Here is a 23,562-nt window from a genome sequence, read left to right as displayed (position 1 = left end):
TGCACACCCCAGGAAAAAAAAGTTTTACTCAGGCAGCAGCAGCATCTTGTATCTGGCCAGACAATTATATTTCAATATACAAATATAACCATGGCCTCCAGTAAGAACAACGTAACAAAGTTCTGTGCACACGGTTCAACATGCATCATTAAAAATAATCTACTTAATGGCATATAGAAATAAGCAAACACAAGAAAAGACAGTAATAATTAGCATGTGAAGATGTTGAACTACCCCCCTCAGAAAATCCTCCTCAAACAACAGACAGGCAGGCGCCCAATTAAACATTGGATGCTATAACCTGAAACCCAAGGAGCTTAGTGCCAGTGAGGCTCACTTCCTAAAAGGTTTGCACAAGTTTAAATTTCGTGCTTCAGATATGTATTCATTTTATGAAATTTATATTTCCCAAGTTTGAGAAAGAGAGAAAACCTGAAACATCCATACAAAGCCCATCATCTTCAGCCATTTTGAGGCTGCTGTTTCAAGACACATTACTTGCTGCAATATCTCGTCTCCGCTCCTGCCTCAACTCATCTGCTGCTGAAACCCTCATCCATGCCTTTGTTACCTCTACTCGACTATTCCAATGCTCTCCTGGTCGGCCTCCTACCTTGCACACTCATTCAAAATTCTGCTGCCCATATCCTAACTCGCACCAAATCCCGTTCACTCATCACCCCTGTGCTCACTGGCCTATATTGGCTCCCAATTTGCCATGCTTTAATTTAAAAATTCTCATCCTCGTTTTCAAATCCCTCCGTTGCCTCAACCCACTATATCTCTGTTACCTCCTCCAGCCCTACAACTCTCCGATATCTCTGTAACCTCCTCCAGCCCTACAACTCTCGGAGAACTCTACGCTCCTCAATTTTGGTTCTTGTGCATTCCCGATTCTCATTGCTCCATTATTAGCGCTGTGCCTTCAGCTACCTAGGCCCCAAGCTCTAATTCCATCCCCAAGTCTCTCTGGCCTTCTCTCCTCCTTTAAGATGTTCCTTAAAACCTTTAACCTATCTTTCAGTCATCTTTCTTAATATCTCACGTGGCTCTGTCGAATTTCTTTTGGTAACGCTCCTCGCATCGTTTTACTACGTTAAAGGTGCTTGTATAAATGCAAATTAATCTTGTTTGGATAGTTAGCACAACTCCAGATTTAGCCGTGACAAAATAGCCTTGTTCCTAAAATTAATAGCTTTGTAACTGAGCTTATTTTGTGGTGGAAATGAAGCTATGCCATCCAAAAGTTACAAACCATTCCTGACCCCCACCAGTCAGGGTGCAGTTTCTTCCCTTTGCAAACCTACAGGAAACACTTTAATTACAATAAAAGACAAATTGATTCAGTGGTAGGATGTCCTATATATGTAAATTGTTGAAACATGTCAATACCACAATGTACAAAACTGGCATGCATCCTTCACATGGTGTAGGAGCACAGGCCAGCTGGTTAGGTTCTGGGGAAATTGAGCCCTGAACACGTGCAAAGTGCGGTCATGATATTGCGGTTGAATGGCACTGCACATGTTAACTTCTGTACTGTATAAAGACCCAGGACTGGTACCAATTCATTTTGACTTGAAAGACAGACTAAAACTAACAACTTGTAGCCTTACACCCGAGGAAACAAGTAATTGTCAATACTGCCTAAGCATTTCGCTTAAGAATAAATGTATGATTTAGCAAAGAGAGGAGGGGATATTTTTTTAATTTAAAAAACAGTCGGTAGTGAGGCTGTGAATTGCACAACCACGGCTAATGATTAAAGCAAAGACCTTGACAACATGGAAGGCTAGGTTAGATTGGTGGTTGACGGAATGGGGAATAAACGACCATCGGCATTGAATGGGCACATGGGATTATGACTACTGATCACGTGGAGGATAGCCACCAAAACGAACTAGTTGGGCTGTTTTGATGCTGTAATATCAATGTAATTCTATGTAACATACTAATTAGTTATGATTTGTGCGATGGTGGATAAAATAAACCAAACCATTTTCCTTCCACGCAAAAAACTGGAAAGTGACCTTAGGTTAAAAACTAGGGCGAGTCCTAAGAATTGCCCCATTAGAATGTCACAATAAATATGGCAATATCCAATAAGGGCTTACAGATAGCACTCCTGCGAGCTGACACAGATGTTAACTGTACAGTTTTCCATGCAGTAAACTAAGGGGTGGGTTCAGTGAATACCTAAATTAAAATTGGAAATAGGGGTACCCTAAACTGGGCACAAAATTCGTTAAAAAAAGGTTTTACTGAATAGACAATTAAAATTGAAAAAGTGTTGAGAGATTCAACTGAAAGTGAAAACTGAAGCAAAGTTTGTAATTTTACAAAATGAAGTGTGAAAAAAATTCAATAACTTTTGTCAATTAAAAGTGGAAAATAAAGTTCAGAACAAATTTAGTCAATGTATAAAAAACAGCAGCTCTGCACATCTTCAAAGTGGATATTTTATTTCACCTCTTTGGAAGGTTGGTTTTGAGAATTTCAATGCTGAAGAAGTCATAGTTTCTTTCATAATTCCACTGTACCAAGTTCAAAAACACAATCACTTTTCACCAACATTTCTCAACCACTATAGAATTTTGAATACAAGAAACATCTCTCTCTTCAGCACTTCAGGCTACCGAATGAACACCTTCGTTCATGTGCCATTAATTTGGGAGAAAAAAATCCTTAATTTGATTTGAATTGAACTGGTGTGTGTTCTGTCTGTAGTGGTATTTACAGCCAGATGTTTTAAGATCACGGTGATAGACAATGGGCGCAGCTTAAGAAATAGCAAGAAGAGATAAAATGAGGATGTTTATAAACAAAGACAAATATGGCTTTGATGCACAACGTAACAAGCCAGTTCAAAATCAAGACAAACAATTGACAGCCAGAAAAGATATGTATTCAAGATTTTTAAAAATAACTTACACTTCCATTACACGGGGCCAAATTATAATTCAGATAGAAAGGAAGATAATTTGTCAAAAAATGGCTAGTTACTTAGTCAACATCTGTTGAAAACAATCTGCTTCAAAGTGTGCACTTCATATGCAGTTCTATAATCTGCCTATTATCTTAGCCATCTTAAAATCTTTTGTATTGTGAATGTTGAAATGTCACATACAATGTGTCTTTAGAGATCACTTTGATAGAAATTCCTTCCCTTAGGAGCTCATTATTCACACTCTTAAGCTGCAGTTCGAGACATGCACGGGTGTTTTATTGCCTGAACTGTCGCATCGTGGGCTCATCTGACGACTGCCTGTGCCATTTCAAGTTTAGCCAACAATGACTATTGATGCTAAGAAGAATTGTTATTTTCATTTCAGTAAAAGGTTGTGTTATATCTTACACAATCAAACTTGAATATTCATTACTCACCCAGTCCTAATAGATCGATGGTGGATTGTGCCACCTTCTGAGGGCTCATTCTGGTGTCCAATTGATCTTTCTTCTGTGCCATTAAAAGCAGATATGAATTAATACAGCTCATTAAGATAATCCGAATGCAACAATTCTTAAAGATAAACATTTGCAGCCATTGTAAGATCATATTCTCTCATTTTGGTCTCTCTATAGCCACATGTAATCCCCTCTTTTTGATCTACAACACATTATTTTCAACACTTTCCTGGCTGATTGCACAGCAATTCCAAATTTTTTCTTGCTCAGTCAGAGGGGTGAACCCACAACCTACCATTAGGATGCATAGTGCATTCATACAATAAAGTTGCATTTTTAACTTAAGAAAAAATCCATAAGTGTTTCAAGAGGAGTAACAATGGGCCCTGCCCCCTCGAGGGAAAGTTTGCAGAGGTAAGCAAGTGCAAAATTGTGGAAGGTCTATCTAACTGACCATGCTTGTGGCCATCTCTGCAATTAACAGAGCAAGCTAGGTGGAGCGGTTTAGGGAGAGAGTTCCTAAGAGTTGGGCTACTGTAGATGAAAGCTCTATGGCCAACTGTGGAACAAAGGAAGGCTTGAACGGAGAGACCAGACCAGTTCGAGGAATAAAAGGCTCAGACTGGGTAGTCATGATTGAAGGGGTCACAGAGATAAGTTGAGGTGAGGCCATGGAAGGATGAGTAGATAAGCATAAAGATTTTGAAAATCAATTTGCTTGGGGATAGGCAGTTAATGTATGTTGGCATAGATTGGAGTAGTGGACAAGCAGGACAGTATGGGTTGATGGAATTTTGGATAAGTTGTAATTTATGGAGGGCGACCCTTAGGCAGCCAGCTAGTAGGGTGATAGAGAAGTCAAGTCTCGAGTTATGAATGTATGGATTCGGGCTTCAGGAAGGGTGGAGGTGTTGCAGTAGTGGAAGCAGGTGATCTTGGTGGCAGCCAGAACATGAGGTTTGATGTACTAATACTATGAACTGTTGGGCTGCCACAAGCTCTTCATTACTGTGTGGATTGCTAAAGTCGGGCTCAACTCTTAATGTTTTGTGTTTTAAACCATAATTGTATAGTGAAAATAAGTTGTATCCATATTTATATATCAATGATGTTCTTGAAGATCAACAATCAACCTATAACTGTTGTTGCAATGCAATTCTCTATGAACAAATATTAATGGAAAAATAAAGTACCTTTGACCTTAAATGAAATCCTTTCATATCAAAGAACCACCTTTAAAATTCCAGGGAAATTATTTCATGCACTCTCCATTTTAAAAGGAAATTTCAGGCCCAACACTAAAAAAAAAAGTTGGTCACTATTTCATTCATAAACCTAATCCTTTGCCAAGGATGCAGAACCATGCCCTACTGTGGAGGAAAAATCCAAATTGTAACACTGCACAAGGGCATCCCATTTTTTTCTCCCTTTTTGATAATAATCATTAATGATATGACAGCACGTAGTCTGTTTTGGTCCATAACTGTACACAGAATATCAGTAGATTAAACACGGAAGGATGCATCTTACAGATTTGCACATAAGGATCATGAAGCAGGAATTCAGGCACTCCCTGCCCAAACTCATAAAATTGGTGGTGTTTATCCTCCCAGGTGTGCAATTTGGTAATACCCATTTTTTGAAGTGCAAAAACGCTCCTGTTCAAAAAAAGGGGAGAGATAGACCAGGTAGCTACAGGCTAGTCAGCTGAACACCGGCCGTGGGGGAACTTCAAGACAATAAACTGGGACAACATTTTTTTTTTATATAAATAGTTAAAAAATCTACCACAGCCAACACAAATTTATTAAAAGCAAATCGTGTCTGGCAAACATGTTTGAGTTCTTCGATGAAATAACAAAGACGGTTAATGAGGGTAGTGCGACTGTTGCTGTGTATATGGATTTTCAAAAGGAGTTTGATAAAGTGCCACATAATAGACTTGTTAGCAAAATTGAAGCCCCTGGAATTAAAGGAGCAGTGGCAGCATGGATACAAAATTGGCCAAGAGACAGAAAGCCAAGAGCAGTTGTCAGATTGGAGGGAAGTGTACAATGGTGAACCCCAGGGGACGGTATTAGGACCACTGCTTTGTTTGATATCTATTTGATACCTGGACTTGGGATCAATTTCACCGTTAGCGAAGGATAACGCTTGGCAACGGCATAAACAGTGAGGAGAGCATAAGAACATAAAAATTAGGAGCAGGAGTAGGCCATCTAGCCCCTCGAGCCTGCTCCGCCATTCAACAAGATCGTGCATGATCTGGCCGTGGACTCAGCTCCACTGACCCGCCCCGCTCCCCTTAACCCTTAATTCCCTTATTGGTTTAAAAAAAAGGAGGATAGTAGCAGACAGACTGGTGAAATGGACAGACACATGGTAAATGAAATTTACTGGAGAGAAGTTTTTTTTTACATTCATTCATGGGATGTGGGCATCGCCAGCAAGGCCAGCATTTATTGCCCATCCCTAATTGCCCTCGAGAAGGCAGAGGTGAACTGCCTTCTTGAACACACCCGAGTGGCTTGCTAGGCCATTTCAGAGGGCAGTTAAGAGTCAACCACATGGCTGTAGGTCTGAAATTACAGATAGGCCAGACCGGATAAGGACGGCAGATTTCCTTCCCTACGTTTTTAACAATAATCCGGTAGTTTCATAGTCACCATTATGGATACTAGCTTTTTATTCCAGATTTATTTAATTGAATTTAAATTCCCCAGCTGCCGTGGTGGGATTTGAACTCGTGTCCAGGCCTCTGGATTACTGGTCCAGTAACATAACCACTGTGCTACCGTACCTGTAATGTGAAGAGTTGCCAAGTGATGCATTTTGGAAGGAAAACTGAGGAGGGAGAAGTATAAAATAAAATGGTACAATTTTAAACAGGGTGCAGAATCAGAAAGACCTGGGGGTTTACATTCAGAATTCTTTGAAGATGGCAGGTCAAGTTGATACGGTTGTTTAAAAAAAGCATGGCTTTGAGAGAGCACAGAACTTAAAGAAGTTATGCCAAACCTTGATAAATCACTGGATAAACCTCAGCTGGTGTATTGTAGCTAATTCTACGCACCACACTTGAAGAATGTTAAGGCCTTGGAGAGGGTGCAGTCGAGATTTACCAGAATAGTATCAGGAATGAGGGACTTGTTATGCGGAGAGACTAGAGAAGCTGGGATTGTTCTCCTTAAAGCAGAGATAGTTAAGGATAAATTTAATAAAAGAAAAAAAATAGGTGTTTAAAATTGACTGTTTTGACAGAGTAAATAGGGAGAAACTAGCAGCAGGGTGGATAACCACAGGACACGGATTTTAAGATTATTGGCAAAGCCAGAGGAAGCCGAGCAGAAATAATATTACACAGCGAGTTATGATTATCTGGAAGGGTGGTGGAGCAGATTCAATCATAACTTTCAAAAGAGAGTTGGATATATACTTGAAAAGGAGAAATTTGGAGGGATGTGGGGATAGAGCAGGGGAGTGGGACCAATTGGGTAGCTCTTTCCGAGAGCAGGCACTTACATGATGGTGCGAATGACCTTCTGCTGTGCGTATGATTCTATGGTATCCTTCGTGAATACTGTAAATTTGTACATAAATCGCTTGACGAGCACTCTAAATACTTCAGCCACCTTGTGTCAGATTTCGGATTTATATGTGTGATTTGCTTGCCTTGTCTTTAATTACTTGGTTAATGTCACAATAGGGAAAAAAAACTCAGGTTGCAGAAGGTCAGGTGTGAGGTATTAACCAAGTTAACCACAAGTTATCCTATTTTCACAAACCGAGATACATGAGGCGACTGAGGACTTAACTCAGTTTTCACCTAAAATCTTAAACATAAGAAACAGTAAAATCTTTTTACTGATACCGATCAATTGATGCTAACCAATTAAGAGAAAGGGAAACCGATGAATATAAACATTAGCTAGAATTAGAAAAATACAGAATGCACACTTAGGAGCCTCTCCAAAAAGGAAATAAAAAGCCTGGCAAATATGGAAACATTTTCTTTCGCCTTTCCTCGCATGAAGCCAATGACTCCTCAGTGGAGTCAGGTTCCACAGGAAAACAATGCTATCTTGTATCTCACCAAAGTGGCCTAATTCAAGCGTGAACAATCGTGGTGAATGTAACATGGCTATTTGACTGCAGAATGCATCCCAGCCACACAGAAACTGCCTTGATCAGATGATGACACCTGTTCTTCCAGCAGTCATCACCGAATACTAAACTGGAGCAGGAATGCTGGCTGATTTTTCTCTAACCCAGGGCACTGAGGCCAACTATAGTGACCTTAATGCCATCTCGGCAAAGATCAGCTAACACGGCATAAACGACAGCCCTGGGTTGCACGGGCCAACGATTGACTTGAACTCGGAGGAATCCTAAATTTTAACATGTAAAAACAAAGTGAATTTTTAAGCTCTGACCAAAATCTATTCAAATGTTTCAACTGAAAAGATGAATCTAAAACAGGATCAAAGTATTTATTCCATCACTGTTATTCTGAATGCACCAATTAAAGGAGTAATAGTGATGTACTGCAGTAATCATGGCCCTTTTGATTCTCAACATGTCAACGGGTTCAGGCTTTTCATCAATTGAAATGAACAAGAGAAAAAAGCCACGGGTTTGGGTTCTCCTTTAAAGATGTCATCTGACAAAAATGTTGGAATTTGTTGGATAATTTTTCTTCTTTTTCACTGGTAAAATGTGGGAAGTTGATGTTTGACAAGAAAAAAAATGACCAAAATTATATTTTGCAAAAACCAAAGTCCACTAAAACAAATTTCTGCGAGATACAGCTGTTGGACTTCCTCGCTTCACAAATCTCAAGCCCTGAACTCCCGCACCAGCGATTCGCACAGACTTAATATACGAACAGCTTCAAGCTTCGAGTTTATTTGTTAATGGGCCAGGCACTGAAGATGTGTCTTAAAGATGAGCCAGTTTGCCAAATGCTGTAGCTCATTGCTGCCTGCAAACAGAGACAGAGAGAGTCAATTCATTCACCCGAGACTGTCCCGATTCATGTTGGGAACAGCTGGAGATGGTTTCTTGAGACCCACACTCCAAAGGGGGAGGAGAGTTACACTGGTTTTATTGATGGACCTACTCACGGAGCACCTAATGGAGAGGTTAGAGGGATGGCCCTCCCACTTGTTGGGAACAAAAAGAAAAATTGGCACATGGCATTAAAGAAGACACTGCCAGGTGCAGAGCTGTGCCTGGAGCTGAAAGCCAAGATGCAGGAGGTTAGTTTTTGCAGTTAGAATTTGTCTCGAAAGAAAGGTGAAAACAAAAACAAAATCAGCCCATGAAAGGAGATAAATGAAAACTATACGGTCAGTGCAGTTTATTTCCAACTCTTCCTCCATTCATTTCTTGTCCGCAAAATAAAGCTGCTCAACGATTCATATCTGCCCTCATCTCACTAAAAATTTCAGTCCACACTGGAGAAGCACGTGAGAGCATATGCAAAAGATGTGATATTAAGTTCAGATCACTGGGATTGTCCTGAAGAACGTAAGAAATAGGAGCTGGAGCAAGTACAACGGCCCCTTGAACCTGCTCTGCCATTCAGTATCATGGCTGAACTTCGACATCAACTCCACTTTCCCACACTATCCCTATATCCCTTGATTCCCTTAGAACCTGTAAGGGATATAGCAGGCAAAGAGCAGACAGGTGGTCAGAACACAGTGCTGAAGGTAGTGAACTAATCAGTATTAGGAGGGTCTGAGGAATCGATGATTGTATGTAACACTTGCTTATGTAGGTATGGCACATTTATAATGAATTAAAACTGTATGGTTAATTCAATCCTTAACCTTAATAACACATAAGTCAGCAGTTACAATTTTGATTCAAAGTCTCTGAGGAAGAGATAAGAAAGCCAGTATTTTGGGAACAGTTACTGCAGGCGTCATATAGACTATGGCAAAGTGCAAATCATGGAATAACACAATTAACATATGATGGGAGATGGACAATTGCATGTGCCACTCAGAGCCAGTCTGACAAGAGTTGACAAATCAATGTAACCCCGCCGATAGCAATAGAGCCATCAATGATTTTTTTGTAGGAGGGTAGCCCCTCTCCAAAACCTGTATAAATGATACTCTAAACCTCTTGTATTTTGAAGGTTCCATGATTGAACCCTCCCTTGCATTTGCTCGAAATAAAGCCGGATGAACCTACGGTTTTTTGTTTAATTCCATGGTCGTTATACGGAGGGCGACGTGTCGATTACATATATCAGGTAGTCCACACCGAGGAAGAGAAGCCTTCCTTTTACCCCAACAGTACCCAAGAATCTATCGATCTCAGTCTTCAATATACTTAACGGCTGAACATCCACAATCCCCTGGGGTAGAGAATTCCAAAGATTCACAACCCTCAGTGAAGAAATTTCTCCTCATCTCAATCCTAAATGGCCAACCCCTTATCCTGAGACTGTGACCCCTAATTCTAGACTCATCAGCCAGGGGAAACATCCTTTCAGTACCTAACCTGTCAAGCCCGCTAAGAATTTTACATGTTTCAATGAGATCACCTCTCATTCTTCTAAACTCCGGAGAATATAGACCCATTCCATCCAATCTCATCATAGGATAAGCCCTCATATCCCAGGAATCAATCTAATTAACCTTCGTTGCACCCCAAGGCAAGTATATCCTTCCTTAGGTAAGAAAACCAAAAGTGTACACAATACTCCAGGTGTTGCCTCACCAAAGCTCTATATTACATTACAACAGTGACTACACTCCAAAAAGTACTTCATTGGCTGTAAAGCGCTTTGAGATGTCGTGTAAGACACTATAGAAATCCAAGTCTTTCTTTCTTTATAAAATTGCAGCCAGACTTCCTTACTCATACTCCAACCCTCTTGCAATAAAGGCCAACATACAATTTGCCTTCTTATTTCCTTGCTGTACCTGCATGTTAACTTTATGATTCGTGTACAAGGACAACTAAATCCCTCTGAATATCAACATTTACTCATCTCACCATTTAAAAAATATTCTGCTTTTCCATTCTTCTTAAAGTGGATAATTTCACACTTCCCCACATTGGACTCCATCTGCCACCTTCTTGACCAATCACTTAACTGGGTCGCCATCGTTTTGCAGCCTCCTCACAAGTTACTTCCCCACTTAGCTGTGCATCGTCAGTAAACTTGGATATATTAGATGACACTCGGTCCCATCATCTAAGTCATTGATATAGATTGCAAATAGCTAAGGCCCAAGCACTGATCCTTGCAGCACCCCACTAGTTACACCCTGCCATCCCGAAGATTACCCATTTATCCTTATTCTGTTTTCTGTCCGTTAATCAATCCTCAAATCATGCCAATGTATTACCGCTAATCCCATGAGCCCTAATCCTGTATAACAACCTCTTACATGGCACCTTGTCGATTGCCTTTTGAAAATCCAAATATACTACATTTACTGGCTTCCCTTTATCTACTCTGCTCGTTACATCCTCAAAAAATGAAGATTTGTTAAATACGTTGATTTGTCCCTTTCATAAAACCGTGTTGATTCTGCCAAATCACATTGTGATTGTTCAAATGCTGTGTTACCTTGTCTTTAATAAGAGATTCTAGCAATTTTGTTACTATTGATGTCAGGCTAATTGGCCTATAGTTCCCTGTTTTCTCTCTCCCTCCTTTCTTGCATTTGCTACCTTCCAATCCATGGGCACCCTGTGGAACCGAGGGTGTTCTGGAAGAGCACAACCAATGCATCCACAATCCCTGCAGCCACTTTTTAGAACCCTAGGGTGTAGATCATCAAGTCCAGGGGGTTTATTAGCATTTAGCCCCATTACTTTTTCCAGGACTTTTTCTTCAATATTACTTTAAGTTCCTCAATCTCATTAGACCCTTGGTTCCCCATAATTTCCATTATGTTCTTGGGTCTTCTCCTGTAAAGACAGATACAAAATATTTGTTTAAAGTATCTGCCATTTCCTTATTCACCATTATAATTTCTCTTACCTCAGCCTCGAAGGAACCTACACTTACTTTCGCTAATCTCTTCCTTTTTACATACTTGTAAAAGAAAAGCTCTTACAATCTATTTTTATATTTCTAACTAGTTTACTGTCATTCTATTTTCTCCCTCTATCAATTCCTTGGCCATCCTTTGCTGATTTTTAAAACCCTCCGACTTACAACTATTTTTGGTAACATTGCAAGACTCTTAATCCAATACTGTCCTTAATTTCTCCAGTTAGCCATGGTTGTACCACTTCCCCAGGTTATGCTACTGTATAGATATTGGGCAGTATGTGGACAATGTGAATGCATTCAGACCGCTTATGGCAACGACCAGCAATATTGTACCTGAGGCAATGTCTAAAGCTGACCCAATATTTGTAACAGTTCTCATCAGCAACGGAGTACAATAGAAAAAAAAATATATACATTAAATTAGCCTGCTTGCAATTAGATATTTTCACAATATCTGGCATTGTACTGGTTAGTAGGCCAGATGAAGCGATGGCAAGAATACTTTGTGCTATTGGTAAAATTCTACCCTCTACGTGCCTTCTCTGTTCTGGGGATTTGGATGACCAATACACCCATAATGCCCAATCTCTGCAGAAGTGGAAGAGAACTGATCCCAAACAGAATTCCATATTAGGTAAGCTTCAATTTTATAAATCCAGAATGATTTCAATGCTGCAATCTCCTCCAGGAGTTCGGCGAAAGGTGGAAAACCTGCGCTTGGGCTGCAGATTCACACTTGCAATTTTTCAGAGAGGGCTCAACTTTGACCAACCCCTTTTTTCGGTGCAGACTTTGTGCGCTGGAAACAGCGCCGGAAAAAAGGGGCCCCATCCTGGCTGCTCTTCCGAGTCCCCGGAGTCCCAGTGTGGCGTGCATTCTAAAGTGGGGGGGGGGGTGGAGCAACAGGCCAGCGCCGAAAACAGTGCTGGCACCTGCCCTCCCAGCGTGTCCTGCGGGCTGTGAGCAGGACCCGATACTCACAGCCCCCATCCCCGGCCAAAGGGACACCCCGATCTCACCGCACCCTATCCCCGGTTGAGTGGCCTCCTGCACCGGCCGGCCAGCCTGCTCAGTTCCCGGGCAAGGTAGGACTTCGGTTTTATTTTCTTATTTATTGGTTGAGAGTTTTGATGGGGGGAAAGAAAGAAAGAAAAAGAAAAGAAAAGAAAAGAAAAAAGAAAAGAAAGAAAGAAGAGAGAGAGAGAGAGAGAGAGAGAGAGAGAGAAAGAAAGAAAAGAAAAGAGAAAGAAAGAAAAGAGAAAGAAAGAAAAGAGAAAGAAAGAAAGAAAAGAGAAAGAAAGAAAGAAAAGAGAAAGAAAGAAAGAAAAGAGAAAGAAAGAAAGAAAAGAGAAAGAAAGAAAGAAAGAAAGAAAAGAGAAAGAAAGAAAGAAAGAAAGAAAGAAAGAAAGAAAGAAAGAAAGAAAGAAAGAAAGAAAGAAAGAAAGAAAGAAAAGGAGAGAGAGAGAAAGAAAGAGAGAGAGAAAGAGAAAAAGAAAGAAAGGGAGAGAGAAAGAGAGAGAGAAAGAGAGAAAGAGAGAGAGAAAGAAAGAAAAAGAAAGAAAAAGAGAGAGAGAAAGAAAGAAAAAGAAAGAAAGGGAGAGAGAAAGAAAGAGAAAGAAAGAGAGAAAGAGAGAAAGAGAGAGAGTGTGTGTGTGTTTTGGGGAATAGGGAGAAAGTGTTTTGGGGGAGGGTGGTTAGAAAGAGTGTTTTGTATACCAGCATCTCTCTCTCTCTCACACAAAGATTAAAGTAGGATTTACTTCATTTTTATTTTGTTTTTTTTTAAATTGTTTGAGCTTTTCCTTGCAATTTTTGGTGCTTGGTTGTTGAGGTCCTCTCCCGTTCCCTTCCCTGCCATAACGTTTGCCGAATGTGCGCTGCTTTTTCTTCACTGCCCGTAATGTTTTTCAGAGCTGACCACATATGCTGACCTAAGTCGATTTGGAGTAAGTTTTTGCTCGCTAAAGTGGCATAAATGGCCAAAACTGGCTTAAGTGTCTGGGAACACTCTGTTTTGAAAAAAAAAAATGACCTAAATAAATTGTACCTAACTGACTTACTCTGGAGCAAATCTTGGGGGGAAAATGACATTTTTAAACTTATGCCAGTAAAAACTTAGTCCAAAAAAATTGATGCAAGTCATGGCCAAAGTTGGGCCGAGAGAGAGGGAGGGGGAGGGGAGGGGAGGGTGTGTGGTAGGGAGGATATCAGCATTGATTCTATAAATGACGATGACGACAACAACAAGTACTGTTGCATTAAAGGTACTAATTTGACCGCAAATGTTTTGCGGGTCTCGGCTAGTAAAACCATATTACAAAACACCATCAAGGTTATGAAAATAAACTTGAAGAACTAAATCATAATGTAGTGATGAAGTGACAACAAGCTTGGGTTTTTAAAAGTTTGAAGGAGGAAATTTGCTATATTGTCTAAGCAGGGTAGGAGAGAAAATAGGAAATGATGGGGTTAGGAGATAGAGTAGGGATAATGGGTAGGTACTCAAATAGGGAGAATGTGACTAGTCGTGTCCCCCAGGGATCTGCACTGGAACCTCAACTTTTCACTATATCGCTAAATGACTTCAATTAAAAGGGAAAGAGAGAGCCATGTATCCAAGTTTGCTGACGACTAAGTTAGGTGGCATAGTAAATAGTGTAGATGGGAGCAGAAAGTTGCAAAGGGACATTGATAGATTAAGTGAGTGGATAAAACTGTGATAGATGGAGTTCAATGTAGGAATCATAGGAATTTACAGCAAGGAAGGTGCCGATTTCGGGCCCATTGTGTCCGCGCCGGCCGACAAAGTGCTATCCAGCCGAATCCCACTTTCCAGTGCACATCCAAGTACTTTTCGAATGTGGTAAAGGTTTCTGCCTTTACCATCCTTTCAGGCAGTGAGTTCCAGACCTCCACCACCCTCGGTGAAGAAATTTCCCCTCAAACCCCCTCTAAATCTTATACCAATTACCTTAAATCTATGCCCCATGTTGTTGACCCCTCTGCTAAGGGAAATAGATCCGTCCTATCCACTCTATCTAGGCCCCTCATAATTTTATACACCCGAATTAAATCTCCCCTCAGCCTCCTCTGTTCCAAAGAAAACTACCCCAGACTATCCAATCTGTCCTCATAGCTGAAATTCTCCGTCCAGGCAACATCCTCGTAAATCTCTTCTGTAACCTCTATAGTGCAATCACATCTTTCCTGCAATGTGGTTACAAGAACTGCATGCAATACTCTAGCTGTGGCCTAACTAGTGTTTTATATATTCAAGCATAATCTCCCTGCTCTTGAAAGCTATGCCTCGGCTAATAAAGGCAAGTATTCTGTATGCCTTCTTATCCACCTGGCTTGCTACCTTCAGGGATCTGTGGACATGCACTCCAAAGTCCCTTTGTTCCTCTACACTGCTCAGTGTCCTACCATTTAATGTGTATTCCCTTGCCTCACACTTTTCCAAATTGAATTCCATTTGTATGAGGTCATCCACTTTGGACCCAATAAGATAGATCAGAGTGTTTTTTAAATAGCGAGAAGCTAGGAACTGTGAAAGTGCAGAGAAATGTAGAGGTTTAAAAACAGAAGTCACTAAAAGTTAGTGGTCAGGTACAAAAAATAATTCAAAAAGTTAACGGAGATAGCGATAGACTGCGAGCAATAGACAGAGCAAGTGAGCGAAATAGACAGCGAGCAAGCGAGCTAGAGCCAACAGAGATGGATAGATATTCAGAGAGATTCTAATTAGGTTTTTATAAAAGTGGACTATAAAATATTTAGGCAGTAACTGATCAATTGTGAACTAATAACATTGGCATTTGTTGTGCATTTCACCATATTAATTAACAGTGAACACAATGGGCCCAAGTTTCCACATGATTTGCGCCTGATTTTTAGGAGCAACTTGTGGAGAACGGACTATCTTAGAAATCGCAATTCTCCACATTTTTTTTTTCTGCAGTTCGAGCGAGGTAGAACAGTTCTACTTTAGAACAGAATTTTTTCTTCAAAAGGGGGCGTGTCCGGCCACTGACGCCTGATTTCAAAGTTTCCACAGTGAAAACGTACTCCAAACTAAAGTAGAATGGAGCAAGTGAAGATTTTTGTAGAACTGAAAAAACCTGTTCTACACATTAAAAAAATCAGGCTCAGGTTACAAATTAGGCGTCCAGAACGAGGTGGGGGGGGGGGGGGGGAGGGAAGGGAACTCATTAAATTCTACAATCAATCCTTATTTATACTTCTACAAATATTATACAAATAAATCCAACCTGAATAAACATTTATAAGCAAAGAAAAGATTAAATAAACCATCTTCCTACCTGTGTGAAAGTGCTTCAGCCATCGTTCGAAGGAAACCGCCGTTTGTTGCCGCGCAGGGGAGGGAGGGGAAGGAGACAGCGGCTTGTTGCCGCGGAGGGTGGGGAGGGGAAGGAGACAGTGGTTTGTTGCCGCGGAGGGGAGGGAGGGGAAGGAGACAGCGGTTTGTTGCCGCGGAGGGGAGGGAGGGGAAGGAGACAGCGGTTTGTTGCCGCGGAGGGGAGGGAGGGGAAGGAGACAGTGAGAAAGGAAGCCTCAGTGCTGATGGCAATGTGGTTTTATTAAAAAATGTTCAAAAATTAAACAGCTACAAAGAACTACAAAAATGGCCGAATGCCAATGTTTTTTTCACACTGAGCATGCGTGAACGCTCCAACGCGCACGCGCAGCGTTGCCGGCAGGAAAAAAACTAATTTAAATAGCACCCACCCCCTCCCACTTACAAAATCGGCGCGAGTGTAGGCTCCGCCCCCCTGGGCGCCGCGCCAAACAGACAAGGAGCTGCAAAGCGCTCGAGAATGGCGCGTTTTTTTTCTGGCGCCGTTTTAGGCGCGAAAAACGGGCGCCCAGCTCGAAGAGGCGCCCGTTTTTTATCCTGTGGAAACTTGGGCCCACAATGTTGATTTCTAAATTCGCAGCTATTTACTTATTTTAAAAGCTTCATGCTAGTGAATGCTCAGGAGGCAGCAGAGCAATTTTTCACCATGTTAGAATTGTCTACACCTTGGCCAAATGTGCTTCTCAGCATGAATCACAAAATGATTGTTGATGCAATCTGGCTTTTAATTAACTAATGTAGAGAAAGTCCACTAAATATACAAAGTCATTAACATTTTCAGTCTGGGATTAACTAGCCAAGAAGCACACTTTATTAAAACAAATCTCTCACAGAAAGCTCAAACTATGCAAGTTTTATTACAATCAGAAGTGTAATACTGATATTTCAACTTTGGATAGACAGGTTTGGGGTCTCAAAGCATCTCGTTTTCCACAAATATAGCAAAATAAATCAATACTTCTTAAAACTACATGCGTGTATTTACACTCTCCCTTTTACGTACACCCATACCTTTACATTTTTTAATTTTTTCCTTCTCTCATCTTTTAGTACCCCCACATCAACAATGGGAGCGGCCTAGATCATACTGTTTTGCACCCAGCTGTTGGGAGATTTAAGAGGATCCTACATTAACACAGAACATAAGAAATAGGAGCAGGAGTAGGCCAAACGGCCCCTCAAGCCTGCTCCGCCATTCAATAAAATCATGGCTGATCTGATCGTGGACTCAGCTCCACTTACCCGCCCGCTCCCCATAACCCCTTATCCTCCTATTGTTTAAGAAACTGCCTATTTCTGTCTTAAATTTATTCAATAGCCCAGCTTCCACAGCTCTCTGGCAGCGAATTCCACAGATTTACAACCCTCAAAGAAATTCCTCCTCATTTCTATTTTAAATGGGCAGCTCCTTATTCTAAGATCGTGCCTTCTAGTTCTAGTGTCCCCCATCAGTGGAAACATCCTCTCTGCATCCACCTCGTCAAGCCTCCTCATAATCTTATACGTTTCGATAAGATCACCTCTCATTCTTCTGAATTCCAATGAGTAGAGGCCCAACCTACTCAACCTTTCCTCATTAAGTCAACACCCTCATCCCTGGAATCAACCTAGTGAACCTTCTTTGAACTGCCTCCAAAGTATATCATTTTGCAAATATGGAAACCAAAACTGCACGCAGTATTCCAGGTGTGGCCTCACTGATACCTTATATAGCTGTAGCAAGACTTCCCTGCTTTTATACTCCATCCCCTTTGTACCTGGTACAACAAGTGATCAGGAAGGCCAATGGTATCTTGGCCTTTATTGCAAAGGGGATGGAGTATAAAAGCAGGGAAGTCTTGCTACAGCTATACAAGATATCGGTGAGGCCACACCTGGAATACTGCATGCAGTTTTGGTTTTCATCCTTTTGTGTTCCATGCACAAGTACCCCCAGGTCCCGCTATACTGTAGCACTTTGCAATCTTTCTCGATTTAAATAATAACTTGCTCTTTGATTTTTTTTTCTGCCAAAGTGCATGACCTCACACTTTCTAACCTTATACTCCATCTGCCAAATTTTTGCCTATATCCTTTTGCAGATTTTTTGTGTTCTCCTCACACATTGCTTTTCTTCCCATCTTTGTATCGTCAGCAAACTTGGTTACGTTACACTCAGTCCCTTCTTCCAAGTCGTTAACATAGATTGTAAATAGTTGGAGTCCCAGCACTGATCCCTGCAGCACCTCACTAGTTACTGGTTGCCAACCAGAGAATGAACCATTTATCCCAACTCTGTTCTCTGTAGTTAGCCAATCCTCTATCCATATTACCCTCAACCCCGTGAACTTTTATCTTGTGCAGTAACCTTTTATGTGGCACCTTGTCAAATGCCTTCTGGAAGTCCAAATACACCACATCCACTGGCTCTCCTGTTCCACCCTGTTCAATACATCCTGAAAGAACTCCAGCAAATTTGTCAAACATGACTTCCCCTTCATAAATCCATGCTGACTCTGCCTGACTGAATTTTGCTTTTCCAAATGTCCTGTTACTGCTTCTTTAATAATGGACTCCAACATTTTCCCAACCACAGATGTTAGGCTGGTCTAGAGTTTCCTGCTTTTTGTCTGCCTCCTTTTTTAAATAGGGGTGTTACATTTGCAGTTTTCCAATCTGCTGGGACCTCCTCAGAATCCAGGGAATTTTGGTAAATTACAACTAATGCTCCCTTTTATAACTTCACTTAGTTTATCCTGACAAAGAAAGATAGACAAGCTCATTTCTATAGGCATTCTGGTGTAACAGAATATGGGTAACAAGGTTCTATACCATCTGGAGTTTCTCCAGAAAATCAAAGTGGATACTTTGTTAATCACATGCACTTATGCATTAGCAAAGGGACAGGAGTTTGGGAGCTATGGAAAGGGAAAGATCCATGGTGGCAGATCAGCCATGATCTTATTGAATGGCGGAGCAGGCTTATGTTCTTATGAAACATGAAATGAAACCAAAGAGAAAGCAAAAGGAGGGGGCACAAGGAAAAAACCCACATATTTGGTCCAGACACCTAACACTTTTAGTGGGCCATTTGATGCATAGAAACATAGAAAATAGGTGCAGGAGTAGGCCATTCAGCCCTTCGAGCCTGCACCGCCATTCAATAAGATCATGGCTGATCATTCCCTCAGTACCCCTTTCCTGCTTTCTCTCCATACCTCTTGATCCCTTTAGCTGTAAGGGCCATATCTAACTCCCTCTTGAATATATCCAATGAAGTTGCTTCAACAACTCTCTGCGGTAGGGAATTCCACAGGTTAACAACTCTGGGTGAAGAAGTTTCTCCTCATCCGAGTCCTAAATGGCCTACCCCTTATCCTTAGACTGTGACCCCTGGTTCTGGACTTCCCCAACATCAGGAACATTCTTCCTGCATCTTAACCTGTCCAGTCCCGTCAAAATTTTATATGTTTCTATGAGATCCCCTCTCATCCTTCTAAACTCCAGTGAATACAGGCCCAGACGATCCAGTCTCTCCTTATATGTCAGTTCTGTCATCCCGGGAACGCAATTTGCCTGCTATACGCGATGGATGGCAAACACAATAGTGTTTTGACAGTACAGTACTTTCATTTAACCTGGGTTTGGTTTTTCAGAGTTTTTCCTAGCTTTCCCAGTTATCAGTTGGCAGCAGCCAAGGAGAATCTTCTTTTAAGCTTATCACTGCATCTTGCCTTTTCTGAAATTGGTCAGCCTAGATTTGATGTTTATCCACTTGTTCCATTTGTCTTCCATCGCTAGGTTTTTCAGCCCTTGGAATCAAGATTTTCATCGCGTCTGAGGCTGAGAGAGCCATGCTGTCTGTTTACAAATGTTATTTGGTAGCTCTGGGGGATCATCCCTATTTTTAAACTGTATTAATGGAGGATATCCAAGTTATTTGTGGAATAGTCTCTTAATTTGAAGGCATTTTGTCTTACTGAACAAGATCTTCATTCTTGCATTCAGTGCACCTTAATGAAGTGCAAACTGGTGAAAAAACACAGCAGTTTCTGCCTGACCTAAACAGACCACTTAAGATGCTATAAGCAACAACTCTGAAATTGACGTGAATGAAAATGGATAATGGTTTTCATTTTTTTTTGGCCTATATAAGCAACTGCCCGTTTTAAACGTCTTAAACGGTGGGGGCTGTATTTCGGAATCTTAAATTAAAACAAGAAATAATATGAACACCTGTTGCATGATTCCCAATTTTGTGAAGGTATTTTCTTCTGTACTCAAGTGTGAATAGACAAAAAACATGTCAGGTTACAGATGCACTAAGTTAACTCAAAACTGTCCCTTCCCTTTCAGTGCTCTTGCTGCAGCTGAGATAGGAACTGCAGATACTACTTCTTGCCTCTCTAAACAACCCACAATGGCACTACCCACATTTTTTATTTTTTTTACATCTGAGCTATATTTAATACCATGGCTCGGATTTTGCAGTCGGTACGACGGCATCCTTTGAAAAGGATTTCCACATGCGCTTACACTAAATGCCAAACTTGTGATCTGTCAAATCCTGATTGGACAGATGATCCACACCGACGGGGAAATCCTTATTGCTAGTGCAGAGCTGGGCTAATTGCCCAACTGCCCAGCATTTACATCTGAAAATTATAGGGCTGATACAAACAGAAGCAGGGCCTGTTTGCACAGTGTAAAGGGATACACTTCCTGACAGTAATTTTAAAAGGTATACGGGACCGGAAATGGAAGCATTTTGTCCATGAGTCCATGGAAAGTATTTATTGTCCATGAAATGTTCGGAGGAGACGTTGAGGGGTTTTCTTTTTGCATCTATGTGGATCGTAAGCTTAAAATAAATCCGTGCAGAAAATGGAGGTAAGGTTAAGAAACAAACCCGCATTACTGGATCCTTCAGGGATTTAATGTGCATAAACATCTATATTTTAAAGGAGACCTCTTCTGTTGGCTGATTGGAGCACTGGCCCACGTGATCCCGGGTACCGTTCCGCACATGGTACGCCCCGGGATCTCTGGGCCACAATGGTGCCCTCTATTCCACAGCACCTGACAGCAACTTCTCGAAGGAAGGTTTCCATCAGGCAAGTTCACATTCCGCTCGGGTGCGGACGGTGCAATCCAACGCTGCGCCACCAACCGCAAAATTCAGGCCAATGTGTCTACATTAATGAACAGTGTGACTTAGATTCAATCTACCAGGAGCACCGAGAGCTACTAATTCCACCTCAAATAACATGCTGCTTTAATTTAGTTGCCAAATATAAATACATTAAAAATACATATGTGCACTGCAACATTAGTATTACTTTGCAATCAAGAAATATGTTGAAAGTAAGCATTTAATTCAGTTGATAGCTCAACACACAAAAGCAATAGTGTCCCCACCACCATCCAATGAAATGGTAACAGAATATAAAGGTGCCTCATTGAACCTCTGCCCTCAATCATGAAAACAACCCTGGCAGCAGCAATCTTGGAAAATCACACAACTTTATTTGGAAGGAGGGTTGTGTGAAAGTGACAAAGTTGTGTTCTGTCTTACACATTTTCGGTGATTATCATCACTAATATATTTTTCGGAGTTTGCAAAATTAACTTTATCCAGTTGTTTCAATCTTATAATTTCCCTTGTATTTTTTCCTCCCTCTTTTGTAGTACAAAGATATGAACAATGACTGACAGGTAAAGACCCTCTGGCCACACAATTGCGATACCTAGTGTATCACAATATATACACTCGTCACCTCACCCAAAACCACGTGATTCCCCTGGGAGAGGCGAAATACCAGATTAAAAACCCTGGCCAATTTGGGGGGAGGGGGGGGGGGGGGGAAATCTGGGAAATATGAGTATGGTTACTTTGTATTCTCAGCATTGCATTCTTGAAAGCATTCCATTTAAGCTCCTTTTAACAACGTGTTCCAGTTGAGGTCTTACCTCATCTATTCAAAATCTATCCTCCTGAAGTTGAGAATCTGTTCTCCCATTCTGCATTATAAACTAGCCTTAAACACAACCATAAAAACAGAAAATGGCAGAACCATTCAGCAGGTCAGCCAGTACCTGTGGAGAGAACAGGGCAAGTGTGGGAATTTTGTCAGAACGGTGTGTCCTGACAAACTGCCCACCTGAAACATTGATTTGTCTGTTCTCTCCCCAGATACTGACTGACCTGCTAAATGATTCTGGCATTTGCTGTTTTTGATTCCAACATTCAGCATCTGCAGTTTTTTGCTTCACCTCAACCATGTTTGCAATCGCTTTGAGGGGTTCGTGACCTGTAACCTCTCAATCAGCCCCTGACTGTTATAGTATTGTCTAGCATCGTGATTCACCCAATATGGATTCCTTAATCATAAGCCATATAGCAGTCCATTATCATATCCAGAAATACATTTGCACTCCTTTTGCTCTCATTATCCCTGGTAAATTGAAGTTGCCTGTAACAATTATATTGGAGTATAACGTTCCAACTCAAGGCTTTCTTCTTGATGTAGAATCTGTCCTGTAACAGTACCAAATAGTTTTTGACATCTTTACCTTGATCCATAATGTTCCACTCTACCTGCACCCAATCGAAAATACTTTATCTCAGATATGTCCCTCTACAAAACAGCTGAACCCCTCCATAATAATTTATATCCCTGTGAATTCACCAATATACATCCTTACATAGCCACGCCTACAGTATCTCTCGTAGTTTTGCTTACTTGCAGGATCCTCTAGATCCTGATTTCATTCTCAAAGCCCCGGAGCTTTTCCATGAAGCATTTTGAGCCATCTGTTATTTCTGTGCCTTAGCCTACTTGTTTCTTTTTCATTTTGTCACTTCTTCCCCTGTGGTTTTTACATCATTACAAGCTTTCTGCTTTCTTGCATTATTATCTGCACTTCAACTGTCTTCCAGCGTCCCTTCCTTTGTTTTATAACACTGGGTTCTATCTTTTCTTCTTCCAGCATTTATTTTTAATTTTCAGTCTGCTCTAGTTATCATCCCTCCCGTTCACTATTTTAAGTGTTCGCCTACTGCCCTTTCTACCCTCTGTATTGTGATATTGGTACCAGTGGCTCAAGCAAAGCCTGCCCCAGCCAAACAGCTGCCCCTTGCTCCAGAATTTGAGCCAATGTCCTAGGAATCTGAAACCCTCCCTTCTACACCATCTCTCAAGCTATTGATATGTTTAACCTCTTTCTCCCAGGCTCCTTACATGAGAATGGGAGTAATCCAGGGTTAACTACCCTTGAAGTTTTGGTCTGTAACCTGGTACTTAACTTAAAACTCACTACATTTCCATTCTACCCTACATTACAGGTTCCTACATGAACCATGACTTCTGGCCATTAATCCTCTTTGTTCTAGGACTTTTTTATCCACTTACTCCATTATCCTGTCACTTAGGGCAACACACCATTCACGATTTCTGATGCAAAACAAGTCAAATAGCCTAGAGTATTAAATGGGTAACCCCCAACTCCTTCATGCTGCTCCCAATTACCCGATCATGCCACTGAGGAATTTCCCTGTGATCCCCCTGTCCTGTTTGGGTGGTCATCCAATCCCTCCACTCTGCTTCATTTTCCATACATTCTTAGGATATGTGCATCACCGGCAAGGCCGACATTTATTGCCTTCCCCAATTGCCCTCGAGGAAGTGTTGGTGAGCCGCTTTCTGAACTGCTGCAGTCCATGTGAAGATACATCGACAATGCTTTTAGGGAGTTCCAGAATTTTGACCTAGCG

The 23,562-nt window shown here is 41.2% G+C and overlaps 1 protein-coding gene across 4 annotated transcripts in view; it reads right to left on the bottom strand.

Annotated features, from left to right (window-relative positions):
• The window catches only part of smap1 (small ArfGAP 1), a 351,079-nt gene that overhangs the window by 133,528 nt on the left and 193,989 nt on the right, over positions 1-23,562 (bottom strand). For all 4 annotated transcript variants that reach the window (XM_070884738.1, XM_070884739.1, XM_070884740.1 and 1 more), the window contains one exon: positions 3,385-3,457. In XM_070884738.1, the coding sequence (XP_070740839.1) occupies positions 3,385-3,457 (73 nt within the window). The remainder of the gene's footprint in view (positions 1-3,384; positions 3,458-23,562) is intronic.

This window comes from Pristiophorus japonicus, chromosome 7 (genome assembly GCF_044704955.1).
Source record: "Pristiophorus japonicus isolate sPriJap1 chromosome 7, sPriJap1.hap1, whole genome shotgun sequence".
Lineage (NCBI taxonomy): Eukaryota > Metazoa > Chordata > Chondrichthyes > Pristiophoridae > Pristiophorus > Pristiophorus japonicus.
The sequence above is the reverse complement of the archived record's forward strand: the minus strand, read 5'-3'. Positions and strand labels throughout refer to the sequence as shown.